Source organism: Malaclemys terrapin, chromosome 10 (assembly GCF_027887155.1).
Source record: "Malaclemys terrapin pileata isolate rMalTer1 chromosome 10, rMalTer1.hap1, whole genome shotgun sequence".
NCBI lineage: Eukaryota > Metazoa > Chordata > Testudines > Emydidae > Malaclemys > Malaclemys terrapin.
The window spans coordinates 19141726-19161997 of NC_071514.1; the positions used below are offsets into that span (position 1 = coordinate 19141726).

Below are 20272 nucleotides of genomic sequence, written 5' to 3' on the forward strand. Positions count from 1 at the left end.
ACTTCAGTTATTCCAGCACCATGAAATACCCTTCATTTCATGCCTTCCCACCCGCTCCAGCCGATCTTTCCACCTCGCAAGGTACAAGCATTAATGGAATATGAATTCAGTGAAAATTACCTCTGATTCCCTCTATATGAAATAGTGAGAATGCTAGGGGACCATGGCAATCTGTACCCCAAAAAAGCAGCTATGCTATTGTGGGACTTCCAGGCAAAGTTGTATTGTGTTTAATGGCACATTCTCAATAACAGATGCCTCTGTCAAACACACATCTTGCTCCCATTGTATTAGTCTGCAAGTGTTGGTATTTCACTTGACATGACCACAGGGAGACTGAAATCTTCTATATCATGACAATGTCTGCCATATTTAACTTCTGTGCTATTAAACCTCTCAATAAGCATATTAATAGTAATAATAATAATAAATATTCAAAGGGTCATAGTCAGACTTCATCATTTACAACCAGTGATGAATTGGGAAGTTCAGAGCACTGCGACCATCTAAATCTCTCTAGCCACAGCTCCAGAAAGACAACACAGCATGTGTTCACGTGTGGCAGGCTTCCTTCACACCTACAGCGGCTAGAAACAATTTTAAAACAAAGTTAAAATTTTGCACAAATCGGGGAGAGGGAGGCATATAGACCATGGATTCTGTGCCCCAACATTAACCACTGAGCCATTGGAATTGTCCAGCAAATGTACCAGTTAGCTGGAATTAGGTTATTTCAACATTTTTAGTTTGAATGTAGACTTGGAACACTTCATGCTGTTTTCCGGTCGGGGAAGCATGGAGACAGCAATAATAATCCTAGGCAAGAGGCCGTAGTAAAAACATTCTTGTCCGTTCGATGCGTGGTTTAGGCACTGGCTTCTGTGGGGTTATTTTTATTATTTTCCTTTTGATAAAGTGCAACTAGCTATATAAAAAAAGAATCTGTACCATCCCAGTACAACTCAGGTGCTTCTCCCCAGCCATCTGCTGCATTCATGCTTTTTATGCAGGACCCAGAGAGAAAAAAAAAAGCAGTCGGCGAGGGAGAGGGAAATAGCTTTTTCTTGGAGTGAGCCCACCTTGGAGTTCTGGTGCTCTGTGCCACTAATGGACAATTTTATGCTGCATAGGGGAAGGGACTAGGGAGTGAAGCAGCAGGGGACAAGTGAGGCCATGTGTGGACTCTTGTTCCTACAAACACAACTACAAAGAGGAAGTAGGGCGGGGGGTAGAGCAACGAGTGTCGGACGGGTGAGGCTATGTGAACTCTTTACTCAAGGGAGCCCCCTGTCTTTAAACATGGTCATTAATATCAGCACTGTCAACTGGCTGCTGTTTTTGCCCATAGGCTTTCATACTGAACCTGCTCCTAATGCTACGGGGTGGGCGGAGGATATATTTGGGAAACTGGGGCACCTGGAGAGTAGAGAAGAGGGAGGGGAGAGCTTAGCTGGAGGAAGCTATCATGTATTTGATTTGTCCATATAGATTGAAGGGTCTCTAAGCAAGCTCCGTATCTCCCCTATGTTTAGAATGCGTGCTGCCGTAGTGCAAACCAAAATAATAATAATGATGCTAAGAATATTAGTGAGAGGCTTTATAGAAATAACTTAATAGAGGGAAGTGATGGGCTTTGTAGAGGGACACTCCGCCGCTTATTACACTGAAAGTTGTGCTGCGGAAGTCAACGTTCAGATTTCTCCCTTGAAATCAATTCCTAAGCATAATCAGAAAGATCTCAATAGACAGTCAAGCAATGCAGATGCACTAGTTTAATGGCAAAACAGGACTTAGCTACCATGGTCAGTGAATTCTAATCATGGGACTGTTCTCACAGAGACGTTTTCCTAGTACTTATGGGGTTTGGTAGGTACAGAGAAGGCTTTACAGCTGTAGAATAGGAGATAAGCTGCAGCAGACTGCACGGAGGCTTGTGGAATCTCGCTGACCTGTGCGTCATCGAAGCTGTACCAGTTCTGGGAGAGCGTGTGCTTGCAGAATGCCGTATAATGGCCACCATCCAGATAACCAAAATGGTTCTACAACAACAAAGTTGAGAGGGAGAGAGATCACTTTCAATTTTAGCAAAGACTCAAAGCCAGGAATCTGGTGATCATTTTAATTTGCACTCAGCTATGATCATGATGGGGAAAAATAAGATTCCAGTTTCCCTTTACCCCAAAGAAACACTTGAAATAGGTAGAGCTCTGCAGCAGGAAGAGCAAGTAAATGCTGTCTGGACAATAATTACATTTTTTTTCATGTCGGGGGATCAAACTTACAGCCCAGCTAGCAGCTCTGACCTGGCAATCCATCTCCCAGCAAAACTCACATTGACCAGGCCCAGAAACTGCACCTTGTTTACCCACACTCAACAGCTGGAAGCACTTTCAATCAGAGTGAGGAAAAGAAAAAGGATCCTTGAATGAAGGGCATTTACTAAACAGCCTGCATCAAGTGTTGGACAAAAACGTGCAATTAGTTTGAAGGGATCACTGACCTGTTCTCTCTTTCAATGTTTGCCCTGTATTTATTTCATTAGCTTGACACAGGGTCTATCTACACAGGAATTGGCACGCTGAGGGGCACTGCATAATAATACAATAGTACCATGCCCGAGTAATAAAATAGGTTTGATATCACTGTACAAGTAGTACTAAATTGTGTTAATCATTGTACAGACCTGTAACACAATTATACACCAGTAACAGTTAAAGAACAAAAACAACGAGGAGTCCTTGTGGCACCTTAGAGGCTTTTGTGGGCTTGTTTTTGCCGATACAGACTAACATGGATACCACTCTGAAACCAGTTAAAGAGCAATTTGGCTCCATATACATCAGGGGTGGGCAAACTTTTTGGGACGAGGGCCACATCTGGGTGGGGAAATTGTATGCAGGGCCAGGGGGTTGGGGTGCAGGAGGGAGTGTGGTGTGCAGGAAGGGGCTCAGGGCAAGGGATTGGGTGGAGGAGGGGTGCGGAGTGTATGAGGGGGCTCAGGGAAGGGGGTTGGGGTGCAGGAGGGGGCTCCGATCAGGAGTGCAGACTGCGGGAGGGGGCTCAGGGCAGGGGTTGGAGTGCAGGAGGGGTGCGAGGTGCAGACTGCGGGAGGGGGCTTAGGGCAGGGAGTTGGGGGGCAGGGTGCAGGAGGCATTCGGGCTCCGGGGTGGCAGTGGCACACACCAGGACCAGGACAGGCTCCCTGCATGCCTGCCCTGGCCCCGCACCGCTCCAGGAAGCGCTGCGGCCCCTGGGAAAGTTGGGGGCGGAGGGCTCTGCATGTGCTGCCCTTGCCACGCCTCCAGGTACCTCCCCCAAAGCTCCCATTGCCCAGGGTTCCCCATTCCCGGCCAATGGGTGCTGTGGGGGGGAGGGTAGTGCCTGGAGGCAAAGGCAACGCACGTGGAGCCCTCTGCCCCCTGCCCGAGGGCCACTTCTGAGAACGGCACCAGGCCCGCAGCGCCACGGGAGGCAATCCCGTGGGCCGGATCCAAAGCCCTGACGGCCCGGATCCGGCCCGCAGTTTGCCCACCCCGATCTACACAGACAAAACCAAGCCAGGTTATAACAAGGTTGGGGACTAGCATGTTACATTCCATGATGCCCTGATACTCAAATTGTATCTGTGTACAGGCCTGTAACTATAATTCAATCCTGACAGCCAGATAATTTTCAGTCGCGGTACCCTGCTATCTTCCACTAGCCAATGAAAAATGTGTTAATTTTAGCAGTAATGGGTTAGTTGAGGAGGCATCTCCTAACTCTGAAATGCCAGCTGTGTATAAGTCAGTGATGGTTGTATCTGTACCATTTTTTTTTTTTTTTCCTGTTCTGTAAACTTTGGGTGCTGAGGCAGAGATGACTGTTGCCTGCTTAGGACCAAGATCAATCACTGATTTAATTCAAACAAACATTCATAGTATTACCAATAAAGCTAGGCTATAACTTTGCATCCAACTTACCACCACAGCACACAAGTTGTATTTTGGATTCTTCCGAAAGAGTGGATAAATATAAGGCGAAAGATCCAAGTTGCTTAGTGGATAGTAGATGTTAGTCCCCAGTTTCCTTTTGTAGCTGCCTTGATAGTCAAACCTGAAAATAAAACATTTTGAGACAGTATTTTCCACTACAAATGCTTTCAGTTATTGTAATGCTGCATTTGCTTACCTTCACATGGGCCTGCACAGTTCTTTGAAACGGAAAGTGCTCTCTTAACGCTAAGTATTATTGTAAATTACTGCCCCGAACAAAGATTAAATAAACAGACTGCAAGAGACATTTTGCAGTAAGAACAAGCAGGTCCTTGCTTTGTGTTGGGAGTGAAAGGAAGGCCCCAATGAGTGCACGGTCAATCTGTCACAAGATGCATGCTCAACAGGGGGCGCTAAATCCCTCTTTAGCACTAAAGCTGATTCTGGCCATCGCAGCACTAACCATGCCAGATAATACTAGCTGAGGAGCTAGTGAGAAGAACGGAAGGAGTAAGATGGATACATGGAAGGAGTAGGAAACGATCACTTTTAAAAAAGAATTGATACATGATCAAATTTAACAAGAAGTGCTGGGCACTGAAGTAAGCCAACTGTGAAGTTGTAGTGCCTACTTGCAGATTCCTGGATTTCCTCACCCGCTTCCACTGTTGAGGGCAAAATGGCTACAGAACACATCATTTTAAAATCTTGGGCTCAAATGCAATTGTAGATCTCTCAGCTTTGTAAAGGGATGGGTAGAGGAATAATGCCCTGTCTGCATTGTTGATGTGGCAGAACACTATTCTCTGTTTTTGTCCATCACAGTCGTTAGTAGCTCTGTAAGTAGCTAACAGGACTAGCATCATCTGTACTGTAAAATTCCATTTATTAGTGTGATCCACTTTTACAACAAACACCCTTCTTTCTTAATTTATTCCACAATTCTATCACTTTCCCCTCTATGACCAACCCCTCCCCTTTCAGAATTGCCTCTATTGCAGAGGGAGAAGCGGTACAAAAATGCACTGAGAGTGCAAATTGATGGCTTGGATAAAGTAACACATTCTCTGGGTTGATCAGGAGTCTGACTCACATGCTTTTCCTGTTTTGTAACTATCCAGGTACTGTATGTGCAAAAAAACTACGTGCACTGATTTTCCTTTGCCTCTGAATGCAAGTGACAGTCCTACATCCCATGTAAATCAGAGGAGACGTAGCTGTCCTACCAGATGCAGGCTGTACCTCTTTAAGTGAAAAATAACCATCTTTGGCGCCTTGCCTATGTTGGCCTTTACTGCAGCATCTTGCTTAGTTCCACAGAAGGAGCAGTGAATTTGATTGTTCCATGTCAGTGTGTCTTGTTGAAAGAAACATTCAAGACAGTCCTGTGAAAGGAAAACATGTTTGGTAAAACAAACACCATACCTCTGTGTAGAGAGGTGAATTTCTGACCACTAAGCTGGTTTAGGGAGGGTGTCTCAATAAGCCTGTGTACGGAAGTCAACTTGTGCAAGTCAACTTGTGCAGTGTTGTTTGTACACCACAGAGGAAACTGTGCCACATGATTCAGTGAGGTTGTGACATGATGAGTGTACAGGGCCATAACTAGGGCGGGGCAAGCGGGACAGCCGCCCATGAAGCAGAGCCACCAAGGGTGCAAAAATGGGGTGGCCCACAGGATCGGGCCCAGCAGCATCCGGTCGGAGCCCAGGGCCCCCTCTCCCCGTAGGACTGCAGGCCCAGTGACCCCTGACGGAGCAGGCTCCCAGCACTAGGCCCCTGGTGGGGCAGGTGCTGAGTGCTGATTGGCTCCCACTGAGCATGCTCATTGCTCAGTAACATCTGCTGAAGCTGCTGCCCTCACTGGGGATTTAAAAGGTTAAAGGGGGCAAATTGGGGGGGGCAGTGGGCAGGCTCTGAGCAAGGGGTGGAAACTGACTGTGCGGGGAAGGGGGTCAAACAGCTGGAGGCAGGGGCAGGAGAGGGACCAAGGAGCCAGGGGTGAGGCACTGCCAGATGGCGGTAGAGGGCAAAGCCCCAGCACAGAGAGGGGCAGAAAGGGTAACAGTTATCCTAATGGGATGAGCCACCTGCCCTGTTTGCAAAAATATTGGTGGGGAGGGGGAGGGGACAGCAAAGGGACTTCCATGCTTAGGAGGAAGTGTTCAGAGAGGAAAATGAAGAAGTCCTGGGCTGCTTGTAATTTACAGTTGGGGGACGCAACAGTAGAAACAAAGAAAGTTAACATTGCCCAAGTAAAACAGGCCTTTTTAGTCAACACTCAGTAGGGGTAAAACACGCCCTGCTCCCGCCTTTAGCTGTTTTTCTGCTACTGTGACTGACCCTGACTTGTTGCTGCCCAGCCTGATTCAGACTTTATTACAGAGAACAGAATAAGGGGCCTCCCTCTGATCCACTTGTCACAATGCTCCATTCCCTGGCCAGCAATTGCACTCACACATCGGGGAATTGACACCTTCAGGGCAGACTGGCCCAGGATGCTGAACAGACCTTGGCTCTTTCTTTTAAAAGGCCTCTAATTTGGGGCTAGGGACAATTTTCAGTTGCCCAGACAGGTAAAAACACAGGCCATTTACGGTACAGAGGAAGAGACCAATAGGGAAATGTGCATTGGGTGCAGATCTGGAGTGGGGCTGCTGGTGAGATATGCACTGGCAAAGAAACATGTCAGCTGTGACCTGTGCTTGTAGCATTCTGGACTGTGACCCAGCTAGTCTGTTCTTGACTCCCTTCTCTACGAGACCAGGGCCATCACTTCGCTGTATGTCCATCTAGCCACCATAACCATGGCATTGGCATTGTCTCACACTAAAGCACAGCGTAATCTGATTTCAGAGTCACCACAGCCCTACTTTATTCTGTCTCCACACTTAGGCCTTGTCTACACCGCAAAGTTTTGTTGGCAAAAGGCAGCTTGTGGAGGCCTAAACACTGCAATGCCACTTTCGGCAACAAAACTCCACTGTTTTGCCGACAAAATAAAACCACCTCTATGAGAGGTGTAGAGCGTTTTGAGGCAAAGTTAAAGAGACAAAGCATCAGTGTAAATGCTGCCGTTCGTTATATCAACAGAACTGGCCTCCCCCAGTATCCCACAATGCCCACCGTGACCACTCTGCTCATTGTTTTGAACTCAGCTGCCCTGCAGGCATGCGTCCCCTCCCTTTTCAGAGCTCCGGGAAGCTTTGACATTTTGCAGGCTGGAGAGCTCACAGAGTTGCTGAGGAGGCTGTGGGAGAACTGGGAGGGAATCACAGAACCATTAATGTGGAATGCAGGTAGGCAGAGCGGGCTGCTGCTGCACGGGCGGGTTAGGGGGTGGAGATACTGCGTAAGCTGCTGTCTGAATTTAAAGAGACAGCATGCCGTGCCGATGCACACTTCCCCAACATACATTCTGTCTCTCTCACATATACACCACCCCCAAAGCCTCTCACACACTTCTGCAACACAGTCTCTCCCCCCACCCCACACACACCCTCTGTCACACACTCTCCCCGTCCCCTGCACACACACATTGCAGTTGAAAAGTGGCTGGCAATCTACTAGGACAAGGGTGGGGCAAACTACGGCCCAAGGGCTGCATCCAGCCCTCCAGACATTTTAAATCAACCCTCGAGCTCCTGCTGGGGAGCGGGCTCCGGGGCTTGCCCCGTTCCGGCTCTCCAGCCAGGGAGCGGGGTTGGGGGCTTGCCCTGCTCCCAGAAGCAGTGGCATGTCCCACCTCTGGCTCCTACACGTAGGGGCAGCCAAGGGGCTCCGCACACTGCCTCCGCCCCAAGCGCTGCCCCCGCAGCTCCCATTGGCCGGGAACGAAGGCCAATGGGAGCTGCCGGGGCGACCCCTGTGGACAGGGCAGGATGCAGAGATGCCTGGCCTGCCTCCGCGTAGCAGCCGGAGGGGGACATGCCGCTGCTTCTGGGAGCTGCTTGGGGTAAGCGTCACCCAGAGCCTTCACCCCTGACCCCTTCCCACATCCCAACCCCCTGCCCCACCCCTGATCCCCCTCCTGCCCTCTGAACCTGCACACCCAGCTGGAACCCTCACCCCCTCCCACACCCCAACCCCCAATTTCGTGAGCATTCATGGCCCACCATACAATTTCCATACCTAGATGTGGCCCTTGGGCCAAAAAGTTTGCCCTCCCCTGTACTAGGATGCCCCTGGAACGATGCACTTGAGAAACTGCATCATGGGATGTTGTACCTGCCCCATGAGGCATTGCAAACCTTTCCCAAAGCATCCTGCAGCCAGTTGCACAGTGGGATAACTACCCACAGTGCACTGCTCTCTGTGTCGATGCAAGAGCTGCTAGTGCGGATGCGCTCTGCCAACACAAGGAACATAGTGTGGACATGCACCAGCAGTTTATTTAAAGCGTCTTAATTAAACATTTGTCAACAAAACTCTGCAGTGTAGTAGACAAAGCCCTACGTGTGCGTTCCCTCACCTGGCCAGAAGTCAAATGTCATACAACCACAGAGTTAGAAGGGACCACAAGGGTCATCTAGTCTAATCCCCTGCCAAGATGCAGGATGTGTCATGCCTCTTATGAACTATGACAGCATAGCTTCCCCAACTAAGGCTGGGTCTACACTACCTGCCTGAATCGGCGGGTAGAAATCGATCCCTGAATCGACGCTCTTACTCCACCAGCAGAGGTGGGAGTAAGCGCCGTCGACGGGAAGCCGCAGAGGTCGATTTTGCCGCTGTCCCTACAGCGGGGTAAGTCGGCTGCGATACGTCAAATTCAGCTACGCTATTCGCGTAGCTGAATTTGCGTATCTTAAATCGACCCCCCCCATAGTGTAGATGTAGCCTGAATGATACTTCCCACACTGGCCTTATACAAACAAGCCATGCTGCTATCATCCTTCACCTTTAAAGGGGATAATCACCATTTGCTTGGCAGGATTCAGCGGGAGAAATGATCAGGTATAAGCCAATCATAATATTATACCAGGAAGCAATAATCAATACTCTTAGAAAAATACAATCACAATGCAAAAGGTAAAAGACAGAAATCTTACAAACCCCCACCCATCCTCCATAGCTGTTTTCCTTATATAAAGGCCAGAAAAAGGATGGCTTCTGCTTATACAGAGTCAGATGCTATCGTGGTAATTCAATCGCTAGATAATCCACCTCCATGGTAAATTCATTCTTTGTTTACTTTTGAGTCCCTTTTATTCTCCATTGAGAGAGGTGGCTGTTTATTCTAGCCACAGTCTCACTGTGGAATGGAAAACCATCAGTATCACTTTTTTTTTTATATATAAACAGAAATGCAATTTTATGTCTTTCTGAATATGTTTTATGCCATTAAGTCATTGCAGTATCCATATTTAAGGTACAGTTATTTTCAGTCCATTTTATTTTCAGTATCTATCGAGTTTACTTCTTAAAGGTTGTATAGAAGGATACTACAGAGATGTTAAAGACTTGTGTGAAAATTAATGTGGCACCTAAAAGAATCAGGCAGTAGCTTTTATTGTCTACGTATTGATAATAAATGCATTATCATTACTCTACAATATCCTAACTCATATCATCTAAAAAAACCAGTAGGGGGCATAAATATGCTAGGGTGCCAAAATGCCTTGCTACAGCTCTTAGACTACAAAGCAGCTAAAATTTAATGTGTTTTTCTCTAAGGAAGCATTTTGATAAGTGAGAATTTGAAAGAAAATGCCTCACAGTTGCTTTCTATACAATACAAAATAAAATAGCCATGTCTCTGGCCATCCCTCACTCCACAGCAATCCAGGGGCATTTCCAAACAACACAAGCTACACTATTAACAGCCAAAAGGACAATGTAAGTCTGATCTAGCATCTCCTCTAGCCCTAGGGCCAAATTCTCTACTGAATAGTCTCTAAGGTGCCACAAGTACTCCTGTTCTTCTTTTTACTGAAAAGAATGTAACCCTTTTAGATGATGCCCTGGAACTGGCGGGCGTTGGGAACGTATTTCCGTAAGATGGTCTATTAACATAAACCTTCCACCACTATACTGAACAGAGACTACCAAAAGCTGGGAGGGGCTCTTAGAAACCCTACCTGTAGAGAGCAGGCACTCTCAGAAGGAATGGGAAGAGAGAGAACTGTAAAGACCTCGTTCTTATCGGTGGTGGTCTGACATGCCAGGCATGTAATGTCATAACTGAGCTGCCCCTCAAATAGCTGGGTGATGATTGATGTTTCACTGCCAGTTCCCCTATCTTCCCTAGAAGTGGATGTGTTCCCATAGCATCTCCTTTTGCATGACTGTAAGGAGAAAAATAAAACAAAAACTAACAAACTACTGACACCAACCCTTACAAAAACATTCTAAACATGCTTTGTACCGGTTGCCAAGGAAGCACAGGTGGCAGTAAAAACATATTATTTATAATAATCCATTATTTATTCTGCTTCTTTATAAGACATTGCATTCCATATTTATAAGTAGGGCCCTAGTTGAATAGTGATTCATGAATAAAAGCATCACCGTCGAGTTCACTCTGACTCATGGGGAGAGATTAGTTAAATTGTGAGAATTCCATTAACAAATTCCAATGTTTTCAAGAGTTTTAGCATGAAGTTGTCTGAAAAGCCAAACCAGAAGTTTATTAGTCATATGTTTAAAAAAATCTTCAGTCATTCACACAGGAAGCAGAAGCTAGATCAGTCACACAAACACAAATAATGAAAGTTGAGGTCAACAGTTTGGGAAGAGCTTATCAACAGAAAATTATTCTTCAGAACTTCTAGCAAATACTTACAGATGAGAAAATACCTTCCTGGAATGAGGACTGGTTTGTAAAGGATGAGCTAATCAAGAAAGGGGGAATATTTGTAATGAATACTATTTGAAATGTATGGTTCAACCAGCTCCATTTATCAGCACCTCCAGCCATCAGCCCATCGCCGTTTGAAGCCTTTATTAGACCAAGTCGTAAGCAAGTGCTTAACATTGTACACTGAGTAGCTCCACTGACATCAATAGGGCTACTCATGATGCGTAGAGTTGAGCAAATGCCTAAGTCTTTGCAGGGTCAAGGCCTTGTTAAGATCTCTTTAGCTACAGCCATGCATTGTTTTCTTTTGTAAAAATTTCTAACACTTCCCCGGTCTCATGTGCCAAACACCCTGCCCCTCTCTCTTCCTTCCAATAGTGCTTCCCTGGGAGGCATATTCTTTTATTTTCTCTGCATGAAGGAACCACTCTCTATTTGCTTCTCACAATAGGGTCCAGCATGGAGCACTCCCTTGTTCCACCACCTTCAGGATTCTCAACCCCAGAGCAAACAATGAAGGTGCCAATTCTAAACTGGAGCTCTAGGGCTGAGCTAACTGAACTCACCCCCCTGCCCGAGCCTCACATAGCAGGGATCGAATCCTGAGACTGTCAAAGTTTTCCTGAACTGCAGTAACACTTGACGTCGCCATGGACTTTCTAGCTTCTAACTTGCTGTCCGAGCTAAGTAATCACAGTGCTGAGATGTCTAACCTGGAATTGTAAATGGGGCAAGAAAAATCATCTGATTTCCCCTCTACGATCATTCTAAAGCAGAGCTTTGGTACACAGATAACTTCTGTGAGAGCACTTGGTGCATTTACAAATCAGACTGCCTGGCAATTGGCTACATAAGTTAGCATTTTGTATTAATGATGATTTAAAATGATGTATAGAACCCTGTTACTATGCAGCACTTTATATATCCACAGTAAGCCATGCCCCCTATCGCAAAGGGCACAGAACCAAAGGGAGATGAGAAACCACTGGACAGTGCTCAGAGCAGATGGGTTGGAGGGACTTATTGCTGGTAGGAAGGATTTGAAGGAAGAGAGAAGCAGAGGTGGATCTGGGCAGACAAGATTCTTGGCACAGGGAGGAAGCATGATAGGGAAGAGTATAGAAATTAGAGGGTGAGAAGGAGGAAATGACAGCAGAGGTGTAGATGGGGGATTAGGTAGGGCCTTGGTGATGTAGATACGGAGCTTGAATGGGATGTGGTAACAGGAAGCTAATGAAGGGGTTAAAGGTTGCACTGTGTAATAGTTGGAGAAAATGGAGAGGATGATGATTTTACAGCATCATTTTGTACAGTATGGAGGGAGAAAAGAGACAATTATTGTATTACATGCTATGCAGTAATGAACTGCAGAGAGGAGACAGATGTGCACTGACACTTCGCAGCCCCAGAAGACCATAGCTGCAGTCTTACCTTCTTAAGCGCCTCATGTAATTCGTTCAGTACGTATATCAGAAACTCCTGGGCATCCTGCTGAGTCTTCTTGGTAAAAGCCGGGCATAAGTCGCCGATGACTGAACGAAACACCTCTGGTGAGATGCACTCAAACTCTCCCAGCCACATATCGGCCATCAAATAGGCAAAGGCAGTAGCAACCTCACCGTTTTCCCTGAAGTAGCATAAAAGGGGCTTTAGTTGGAGTACAAAGATGTGGTGGCGGTGCTTAAAATGTGAACACAAAAGCCAAGCTGAATGGGCAGAAGAAACATTGTGAGGAGGCCATAACCACAGTGCAGACTCTGTTTGTTGAAGGGTCACACTCACAATAGGCTATTTCAGTCTGTAGTCTAGGAGTACTCTTGGATTCCTCGCTGATGCGAAGCTCTCACTTAGCAGCATCCACGAGTAATTCTTTCTATCATCTGGTTCACTAGGAGACTCCATCCTTTGCTGGCGAATGACCTAACCTCAGTTATTCATGCCTTGGTCCCTTCTCAGTTGGACTACAGCAATGCCACATACCTGGGCATGAAATCTTCAGCACTCAGGAAACTCCGGTTAGTACAGAACGCTGCAGCCAGTCTCCTCATTAACACTTCAGACCTGCCCTCAGCTCTCTACACTGGTTTTCCATAGAATAGCAAATCAAAGACAAGGTCTCGATCCTTATCTTTGCAGTGCTCCATGGCCTGGCCCCAGGATATCTGAAAGATGGTCTTAAGCTCTGGGACCAAGACCCTGGTCAACAACTTCACTCTTTTGGCACGACAGAACTCTCCACGGGAAGGGACAGCTCATTTGTGCTGGAGACCGAACTTTCTCAGGGGCCAGTCTAAGACTGTGGAACAAACTCCCCCAGGAACTAAGAATTATTATAAACCTCACCACCTTCCAAAGCTCCAAGTGTAAGTTGCATTGCTTTGACCGCAGTAGCACGTATATTCATACCAAACTAACCAACCAAAACTAACTGCCTCCAATAAATACATAAGTAAATAAATAAACAGAATGCAATGCACTGCACATGCTTCACCCCAGTGGAGGGGATGAGAGAACAAATGGGTGACACGTTAGTCACATTGCTTATTGCACCACAGAAAGGCACTCAGCCCCTACAATGAGTGTGGTATAAAAGCCCACATAGGACAGAAAAGAGGGAATTCAGAGAGAAGCCAGAAGGTGAACATTGGCTAGGAAAGTATCAAGGGGTAGCCGTGTTGTTTTTGTAGATACAGACTAACAAGGAGTCTGGTGGCACCTTAAAGACTAACAGATTTATTTGGGCATAAGCTTTTGTGGGTAAACACCTCACTTCTTCAGATGCATAGTGCTGAAGACTATGCATCTGAAGAAGTGAGGTTTTTACCCACGAAAGCTTATGCCCAAATAAATCTGTTAGTCTTTAAGGTGCCACCAGACTCCTTGTTGTATTGGCTAGGAAAAGCAAGTTAGGCAGAGGCAGAGATGGTGTGTGGGGCCTGGGAAGTCAGAGCAAAGTGTGCTGCTTTTGGGGTTTCCTTGTCCAGAAGAGTATTTCTGTGCTTTCTAATGCCAGGCTCCAATTGAAACTTCATTTCTTTTGGAAAAACTTCAAATATTGAGACAGAAAAATACATCCCAAATATTTTGCTTGTAAGCGGCTTGGCACCTGCACAGTCTTTTTGTTCTGTGTTTGTACAGCGCCTGGCACAATGGGGTCCTGGTCCATGACTGGGACTCCTATGAGCTACTGCAATACAAATAATGAATAGTAATAAGAAAACAGAGAGCAAATAAATCAACTTACTTGTGTAGGGCAGTTACATACTTCCCTGAGAGAAAATACTCCACCAATGGGGATATACTGCAGAGGCACTGCAAAACTGCATTCATGTAGCAAGTGTTCCCCAAGTTACGCAGGCCAGTGAGGCCTTGGTACAGTTGGCTTGTCTCATTGTTGGATTCCTCACTAGAATCCTTTGAATGCTCCAGGTGCACAGTTTCAGAGCTGCATTTCCAACAAGAACAAAATCCAAAATTGTATTTTTGTCACCTAAAATGCAACAGTCTCTTTATTATCACATTCAAATCAGCCTTATCTCAAAGAAAGCCATTTCCTGCTGTGTCAAGGTCTCTTTTGCAAGAATACTCAGTCATAGTCATAACTGTGGTTTATTTATTGAATCTAATAATAGCACCATACGTCCACTGATCACACGCAAAATAAAACTGGCAAATTCAGAGCAAGTCGAGTAGTTGCTACCAAATGTATTGGACAGATCAGCACTGAACATTGTGCATATTGTTATATCTGCAAAATTAACACAAGTTGGGGATCAAGGCTATGCCTAAGTTGTCTCTGTCTTCTTGGAAGGTTAAATTGGGATGTTAGTGACCCAACATCAGCTTGAAAGGGATTCAGATAATTCGTTTGCAATTATGTTTTACTTGCCATTACTCTCAACCTTGCACACCCTCTACTCCTGGAGCTCCCACTGACTTTACTAGGAGTTTGCAGGAGACTTGAAGGATCAAGCTCACTGTTTGTAGCACCCTGCTAGAATTTTGGAAATACATTTTTTCATATCAATTTTTCCCTTCTGCTTTGGCAGGTGGATAGACATTTCCCCATGTGATTCCCATGAAGCTTGGCATTGGGCATTTTAGGGTTTGTTTTTTGTTGTTTTATTTTTTTGGTTACTTCTTTGTTGGGGCACCAGTGTTACTAATGACAAGTCCTATTGGATGAGGGATCAATCACCCGCTGGACAGTACTGACTGCACCTTTCAGGATTGGGCATAGAGGGTGGCAGCAGGGCCTGCCTCTACCATCTATCTGCTCCACATCTCTCCCACCAGGTCATCCTATCCCCTGCCTTCCACATTCAGTGCCCAGGGTCATGTTTCTTCCTGCCTCTGATTACTTGTCTCTATCCCTGTTCCCTGCCCAGTTTCACATGTGTCTCTAGTCTCTGAGCACAACTAGCACTGTGAGTTGGGTTGGATATGGCTGATCAGGGCTAGCGGGTAGTAACTTGAGTGGAGAGAGCAAACCCATCTTTAATGAGGGATGTGCTGACAGGGACCTAACAACATCCAGGGCAGCTCAATGTTGGTGGAACAGGACTACAGTTATTTCCATTTCAACCCAGCTAGACACACATGGCACTTGTGTCAGTTCAGCAGAGGTGGGGAAGTCCAGCCCTCCTCCTCAGCCAAATGCCAGTGGGATGCCGCAGCCAAACCTTATTTCCGTCCCTTCCCACACAGTCAAAATGGAGGACTCATTCGCTAGAACACTCAGTCAGTTCACACAAAAGGTAGAATAGAAGCACTCAGACATTACCAACCTGGGAGGGCGTGTGGGTCGCGATAGGAAGTGCCTAGATCGGATGTAAGGAAACACAGGTCAGCATCAAATACTTGCAGGTGTCAAATCCTGTAAAAATGTAGGGACCATGTTTGGCCTGCTCTATAATTGAGGAGAGGAGATGCTGGAGAATCACATTAGAGCCAAGAATGTCTGATTTGAGGGGTACTTCCACAGAAGAGAAAAACGTGGCCCATCTGCTTTCAGAGAGAAATTGAGGCCCTTCTGGTTAAAGTCCTAGATTCTAAGGCCAGTAGGGACCAGTGTGTTAATCTAGTCTGGCTTCCTATATCACACAGGCCATTGAGCTTCCCCAGAATAATTCCTACAGCAGATCTTTTGGAAACACATCCAATCTTGATTGAAAACTCACCAGTGGTGGAGAATCTACCACAATCCTTCGCAATAAAACCAACAGCAAGCGCAGCAACTGGTGTTGAGAATGCAGCAGATGAAGGAGACTAAGATGGTGACTAGGGTTGCCAACTTTCTAATAGTACAGAACCGAACACCCCTGACCCTTCCCCACCCCTGAGGCCCCGCCCCTACCCCACTCCTTCTACGAGGCTCCGCCCCCATTCGCTCCATCCCTCCTCCCTCCGTCGCTCACTCTCCCCCACCCTCATTCACTTTCACCGGGCTGAAGCAGGGGTTGGGTTTTGAGAGGGGAGGGAGGGCTCTCATTGGGGGTGTGGGCTCTGGGGTGAGGCCAGGGATGAGAGGTTTGGGGTGTGGGAAAGGGCTCTGTGCTGGGACGGGAGATTGGAGTGCGGGGGACGGGGTATGGGCTCTGGGCTGGGGGTGCAGACTCCAGATGGGGCCAGAAATTAGGGGTTCAGAGTGTGGGAGAGGGATACGGGCTGGGGCACAGGGTTGGGGTGTAGGGTGGTGAGGGCGAGGGCTGGGGGTACAGGCTCTGGGTGGTTCCCAGGGATGAATGGTTTGGGGTGCAGGAGGGGCCTCAGGCCGGGGCCAAGGGGTTCAGAGTGCAGGAGGGGTTGCGAGCTCTGGGGTGGGGCCAGGGATGAGGGGTTTGGGGTATAGGAGCAGGCTCAGGGCTGGGATAGGGGGTTGGAGTGGGGGGGTTGTGGGGTGCAGTCTCCGGGAGGGAGTTGCAGTGCAGGAGGGGACTCCAGGCTGGAGCAGGAGGTTGGGGTGTGTGTGTGGGGGGGGTGAGGGCTTCGGGGTAGGGCCGGGGATGAGGGGTTTGGGGTGCAGGTGGGGGCTGGGGCAGGAGGTATTGGGGGGTGCAGGCTCCAGGAGGGAGTTTGGGTGCAGGAGAGGACTCTAGGCTGGGGCAGGGTTTCAGGGTCCCGGCAGTGCTTACTGCGGCACCCAGGAAGGGGTCGCCAGGTCCCTACAGTGCAGCCCAGAGGCACATTGGCGGCCAGTGAGGCTCCGCCCGCTGCCCTCCTGTCTGCAGGCGCCGCCCCCGCAGCTCCCTTTGGTTGCAGTTCCCAGGCAATGGGAGCTGCTTAGCTAGCACTGGGGGCGGAGGCAGTGCGCGGAGCCTCCCTGGCCCCCATGCGCCTGGGGGCTGCAGGGTCCCTGCTGTGCCGCCCACCAGACTTTTAATGGCTGATAACCGGATGCCTCGCAATCCTTAGTGATGACAGAATAATCTTAAAGTTGATCATTAAAAATGCTATGGGGTGAAGGGGATCAGTGCTGTGCCCCCCACCCCACCCCACTGAGGGCTAGAGGTGAAGTCTCACACTTTCACGGCTGGCTAACCAGGGAAAAGTCGTCCAAGCCAGTTAGCAGTAAGCTGCCCCTCGGCGGATCTATATACTTCGCTGGGCCCAGCTCTCACCTCCCGCTAGCTCCTCACACAACTGATTCTGAATCAAAGCGTTAGAACACATAGCAAGAAAGAGCCTGAACAGCCCCCCTACCTCCACCCCAAGAAAGCTCTGAAAGCAGATTGCAATCTCACCATGAATAGCAAACAGGGTATCCTAGGGATCTACTCCGTGCCATGCTATGGAGAGCTAACAGGGGACCATCGATGGAGGTCTTGTTGGGCTAATATCAGAGGGGGACGATCATTCTCCTGGCTCACCTTTCTGTGCAGCCCTGCAAGGGGCTGAGCCCCCTCAACTCCCGTTGACTTTAACGGGAGTGGCGGGTGCTTCATAGCTCACAGGAGACCTCAGCAGCACCTTGTGTGGTTAGCCCTGAGGGATAAAGAGCCTAATGTGTTTCCCACAGGCTTGGTTTGTTTTGTCACCTGGGACGGCTCCTGCATGCTTCTTCCATGTCCATTCATGACATCTGCCTCCAAGGCTCCTAGAGACCATTTTTCAGGAGAGTGGATGGGTTCCCCTCTCTCCTGCTCTGTGGCAGGGCCCTTTCCTCCACAGTATGGACCCTCTGTTGATTCTCTGCATTTTCCAGGCGTGAGCCCAGAGCTTTGTTTTTGTTAATGAATGAATGTTAGTCTTATAGTTTTACCGTAGGATACTCTCTGTGTTACTCCTACAGACAAGTCCAGCAGCAGCAGCATTGCTCAGGGTTTCCCTTCCATATTAGTCTGGTTCACAGTCAAAAGTTCCCACAATACTGTGGCAATCCTCTATCTGTTTTCCCTAGGATGCCTGCACGGAGACCTATGCAAGGTCAGAGAAGTGCAAGAACGATAGCACATCTCCCTGGTGCCTCCTCTCACTTCCTCTCCATTTGGGAATGGTGCTACTTTAGCAGGGTTGGATAGAGGGGAACAACAAAGGAGTTTGGGAGCTTGTTTCCCTTGCTTTTGTTCTGGTAACTCTATCCCCTTGCTCCTCTCCTCCCCCCACCTCCCAGCCAGTCCCATTAAACAGTAACATACTAAAATGTGGGGTCTTGCACTGACTCCATTTTATGTAATTCACTTGCTCTTTGAAGCCACATATGATGGAAAACCACCACTAGCTGGGACTGGTCATACTGAACTTTCCTACATACATATTTATTTCTAATACTATAGAATGTGTATTCTATCTTGTTACCTTAGCAATGTGGCACATGCACATTTGTTTTTTCCTCAAAACCTCCTCAAGCACACCAATACTCACAAACTGCTCTCGCATTTTTAAAAAATTCAATAACAAAGGACAGGTTTCAGAGTAGCAGCCGTGTTAGTCTGTATCCGCAAAAAGAACAGGAGTATTTGTGGCACCTTAGAGACTAACAAATTTATTAGAGCATAAGCTTTCGTGGACTACAGCCCACTTCTTCGGATGGTATGCAAATACTCCTGTTCTAATAACAAATGAGAAAATTGTTACCATTTTCTAATCAGCTCTGCCCATCGCCCCAGCTCCTTTTAAAATGCTCAGATGAATTCCATCTGCTCTATTCAATGACAGTTCATCATTTCCTTCACAGATTAGGTTATAAAATGCAGACTCACAGGGCATAAAATATATTGAAATCATCAGGTGTCGATGTTGATGGGGAAGCCATCTCTTGGCTTGCAAAAGAGCTTGTTACTTCCACTGGCTTTGGGAAGCTACCTCTTACCCTCTTCTCTTCATTTCACCACCTCTTTTCTTTCCCTTTTCATACAGTCATTCCCTTATTTCATAGCATTTCTAGTACAATTGCGCAAAAGTATGTACTTCCCCTAGAGTTCTCATTGTACTTACCCTACAATTCCAGTTTGGATTCTTCTGGCATCATAAGACAACATTCTACCTTGTTGCTATGTGATCCTGCTGAGTTCCCATGAGTTCTAGTTAAGGTCAGAAAAATGACTATATTGCACGTTTGTTCACATGTATCTTCCAGTTCAGAGCTGCCGGTGGGTGGGTTGGGGTGTGTGTTTCAATCTTGTTCTCACAGAGATGAATAGTAAAACTCCCCTTGGCTTTAATGTATGTAAGACCCAGCCCTGGTTTGTTAGCCCAAACTTTTCCATCCTGACAAAACTACCCACTGCATTCTGATTGAAGAATTGTGCTGGTTGTTGTAAGTAAGAGGAAAAACAGAGCTTGGTTTTCAAACACCATTTTAGAGGATCTCTGAGGGTTAAGAAAAAATAACTGGTTTTTAAAACTGTTTATTAAAGTCACAATAAAACGTTAACATAGTACATCCTGCAGGACCAGGTTAACATTCAAGAACCTGGCTAAAGAGTCTGGCTTGCTGGCTGGGGAGCCTCCTCCTCCGAGTAAACCACAAAGAGTGACACGCAGACTAAACTTTGGGATGTTCAAAATTCAATTTAGATATGAATTTTGTAAATGAGCTGTAATTTTGTAATGGACAGAATCAAAACCTTCAGATGTTGGAAATCTAGATCCAAATTTTGCAAGTTAAGCCATCGTCTTCAATAGATATATGTAGTTGTAAATAAACACACACACACACACTTTGTTTACACTTATTTTTTAAAAAATATTTCAAAAAGACAAACTAACATTGACTTCCTTCATCTGTAAAAACTGTTCTGTTCAAATGTGCAAAAATGGAGGGTTGATTGAAGTAAAATGCATTCATCCCCCGAGGCAGAGATTTTGTGAACTCACCTAGAGATCCTTTCCTAGAAGACTGGGACAGCTGCAGAGAATACAGAAGACAAACATTGATGCAAACAATGTGGACGAGAAGCCAAAAGGCCTGCAGGTAAATGAATGGAGAGGCATCTTTTCCTTTGGATAATGGAAATACTGCAGGCATTGTCCAGTCCTTCAGCTGATCTGCAGCTGA

The 20272-nt window shown here is 47.0% G+C and overlaps 1 protein-coding gene across 1 annotated transcript; it reads right to left on the bottom strand.

Annotated features, from left to right (window-relative positions):
- Nucleotides 1-1765: 1765 nt before the first annotated feature.
- Nucleotides 1766-19027, bottom strand: USP50 (ubiquitin specific peptidase 50). Its single transcript, XM_054043121.1, has 8 exons — nucleotides 18975-19027; nucleotides 15561-15593; nucleotides 14018-14218; nucleotides 12205-12400; nucleotides 10055-10261; nucleotides 5217-5359; nucleotides 3963-4095; nucleotides 1766-2039 (listed from the first exon to the last, which is right to left on the bottom strand). The coding sequence occupies exons 1-8, from the start codon at nucleotides 19025-19027 to the stop codon at nucleotides 1848-1850; spliced, it is 1158 nt and encodes a 385-aa protein (XP_053899096.1). The 3' UTR covers nucleotides 1766-1847.
- Nucleotides 19028-20272: the final 1245 nt, after the last annotated feature.

Bases quoted from the DNA above. Each gene is read 5' to 3' on its own strand.
- USP50 (XM_054043121.1), bottom strand. From the start codon at position 19,027: ATGGCTTCCCCATCAACATCGACACCTGATGATTTCAATATATTTTAT. The intron at 5,360-10,054 runs GTAGGGTTTCTA...TTCCTTTCACAG, and splicing joins AGAGTGCCTGCTCTCTACAG to GACTGTCTTGAATGTTTCTT. The intron at 2,040-3,962 runs GTAAGTTGGATG...TTGTTGTTGTAG, and splicing joins ACAACTTGTGTGCTGTGGTG to AACCATTTTGGTTATCTGGA.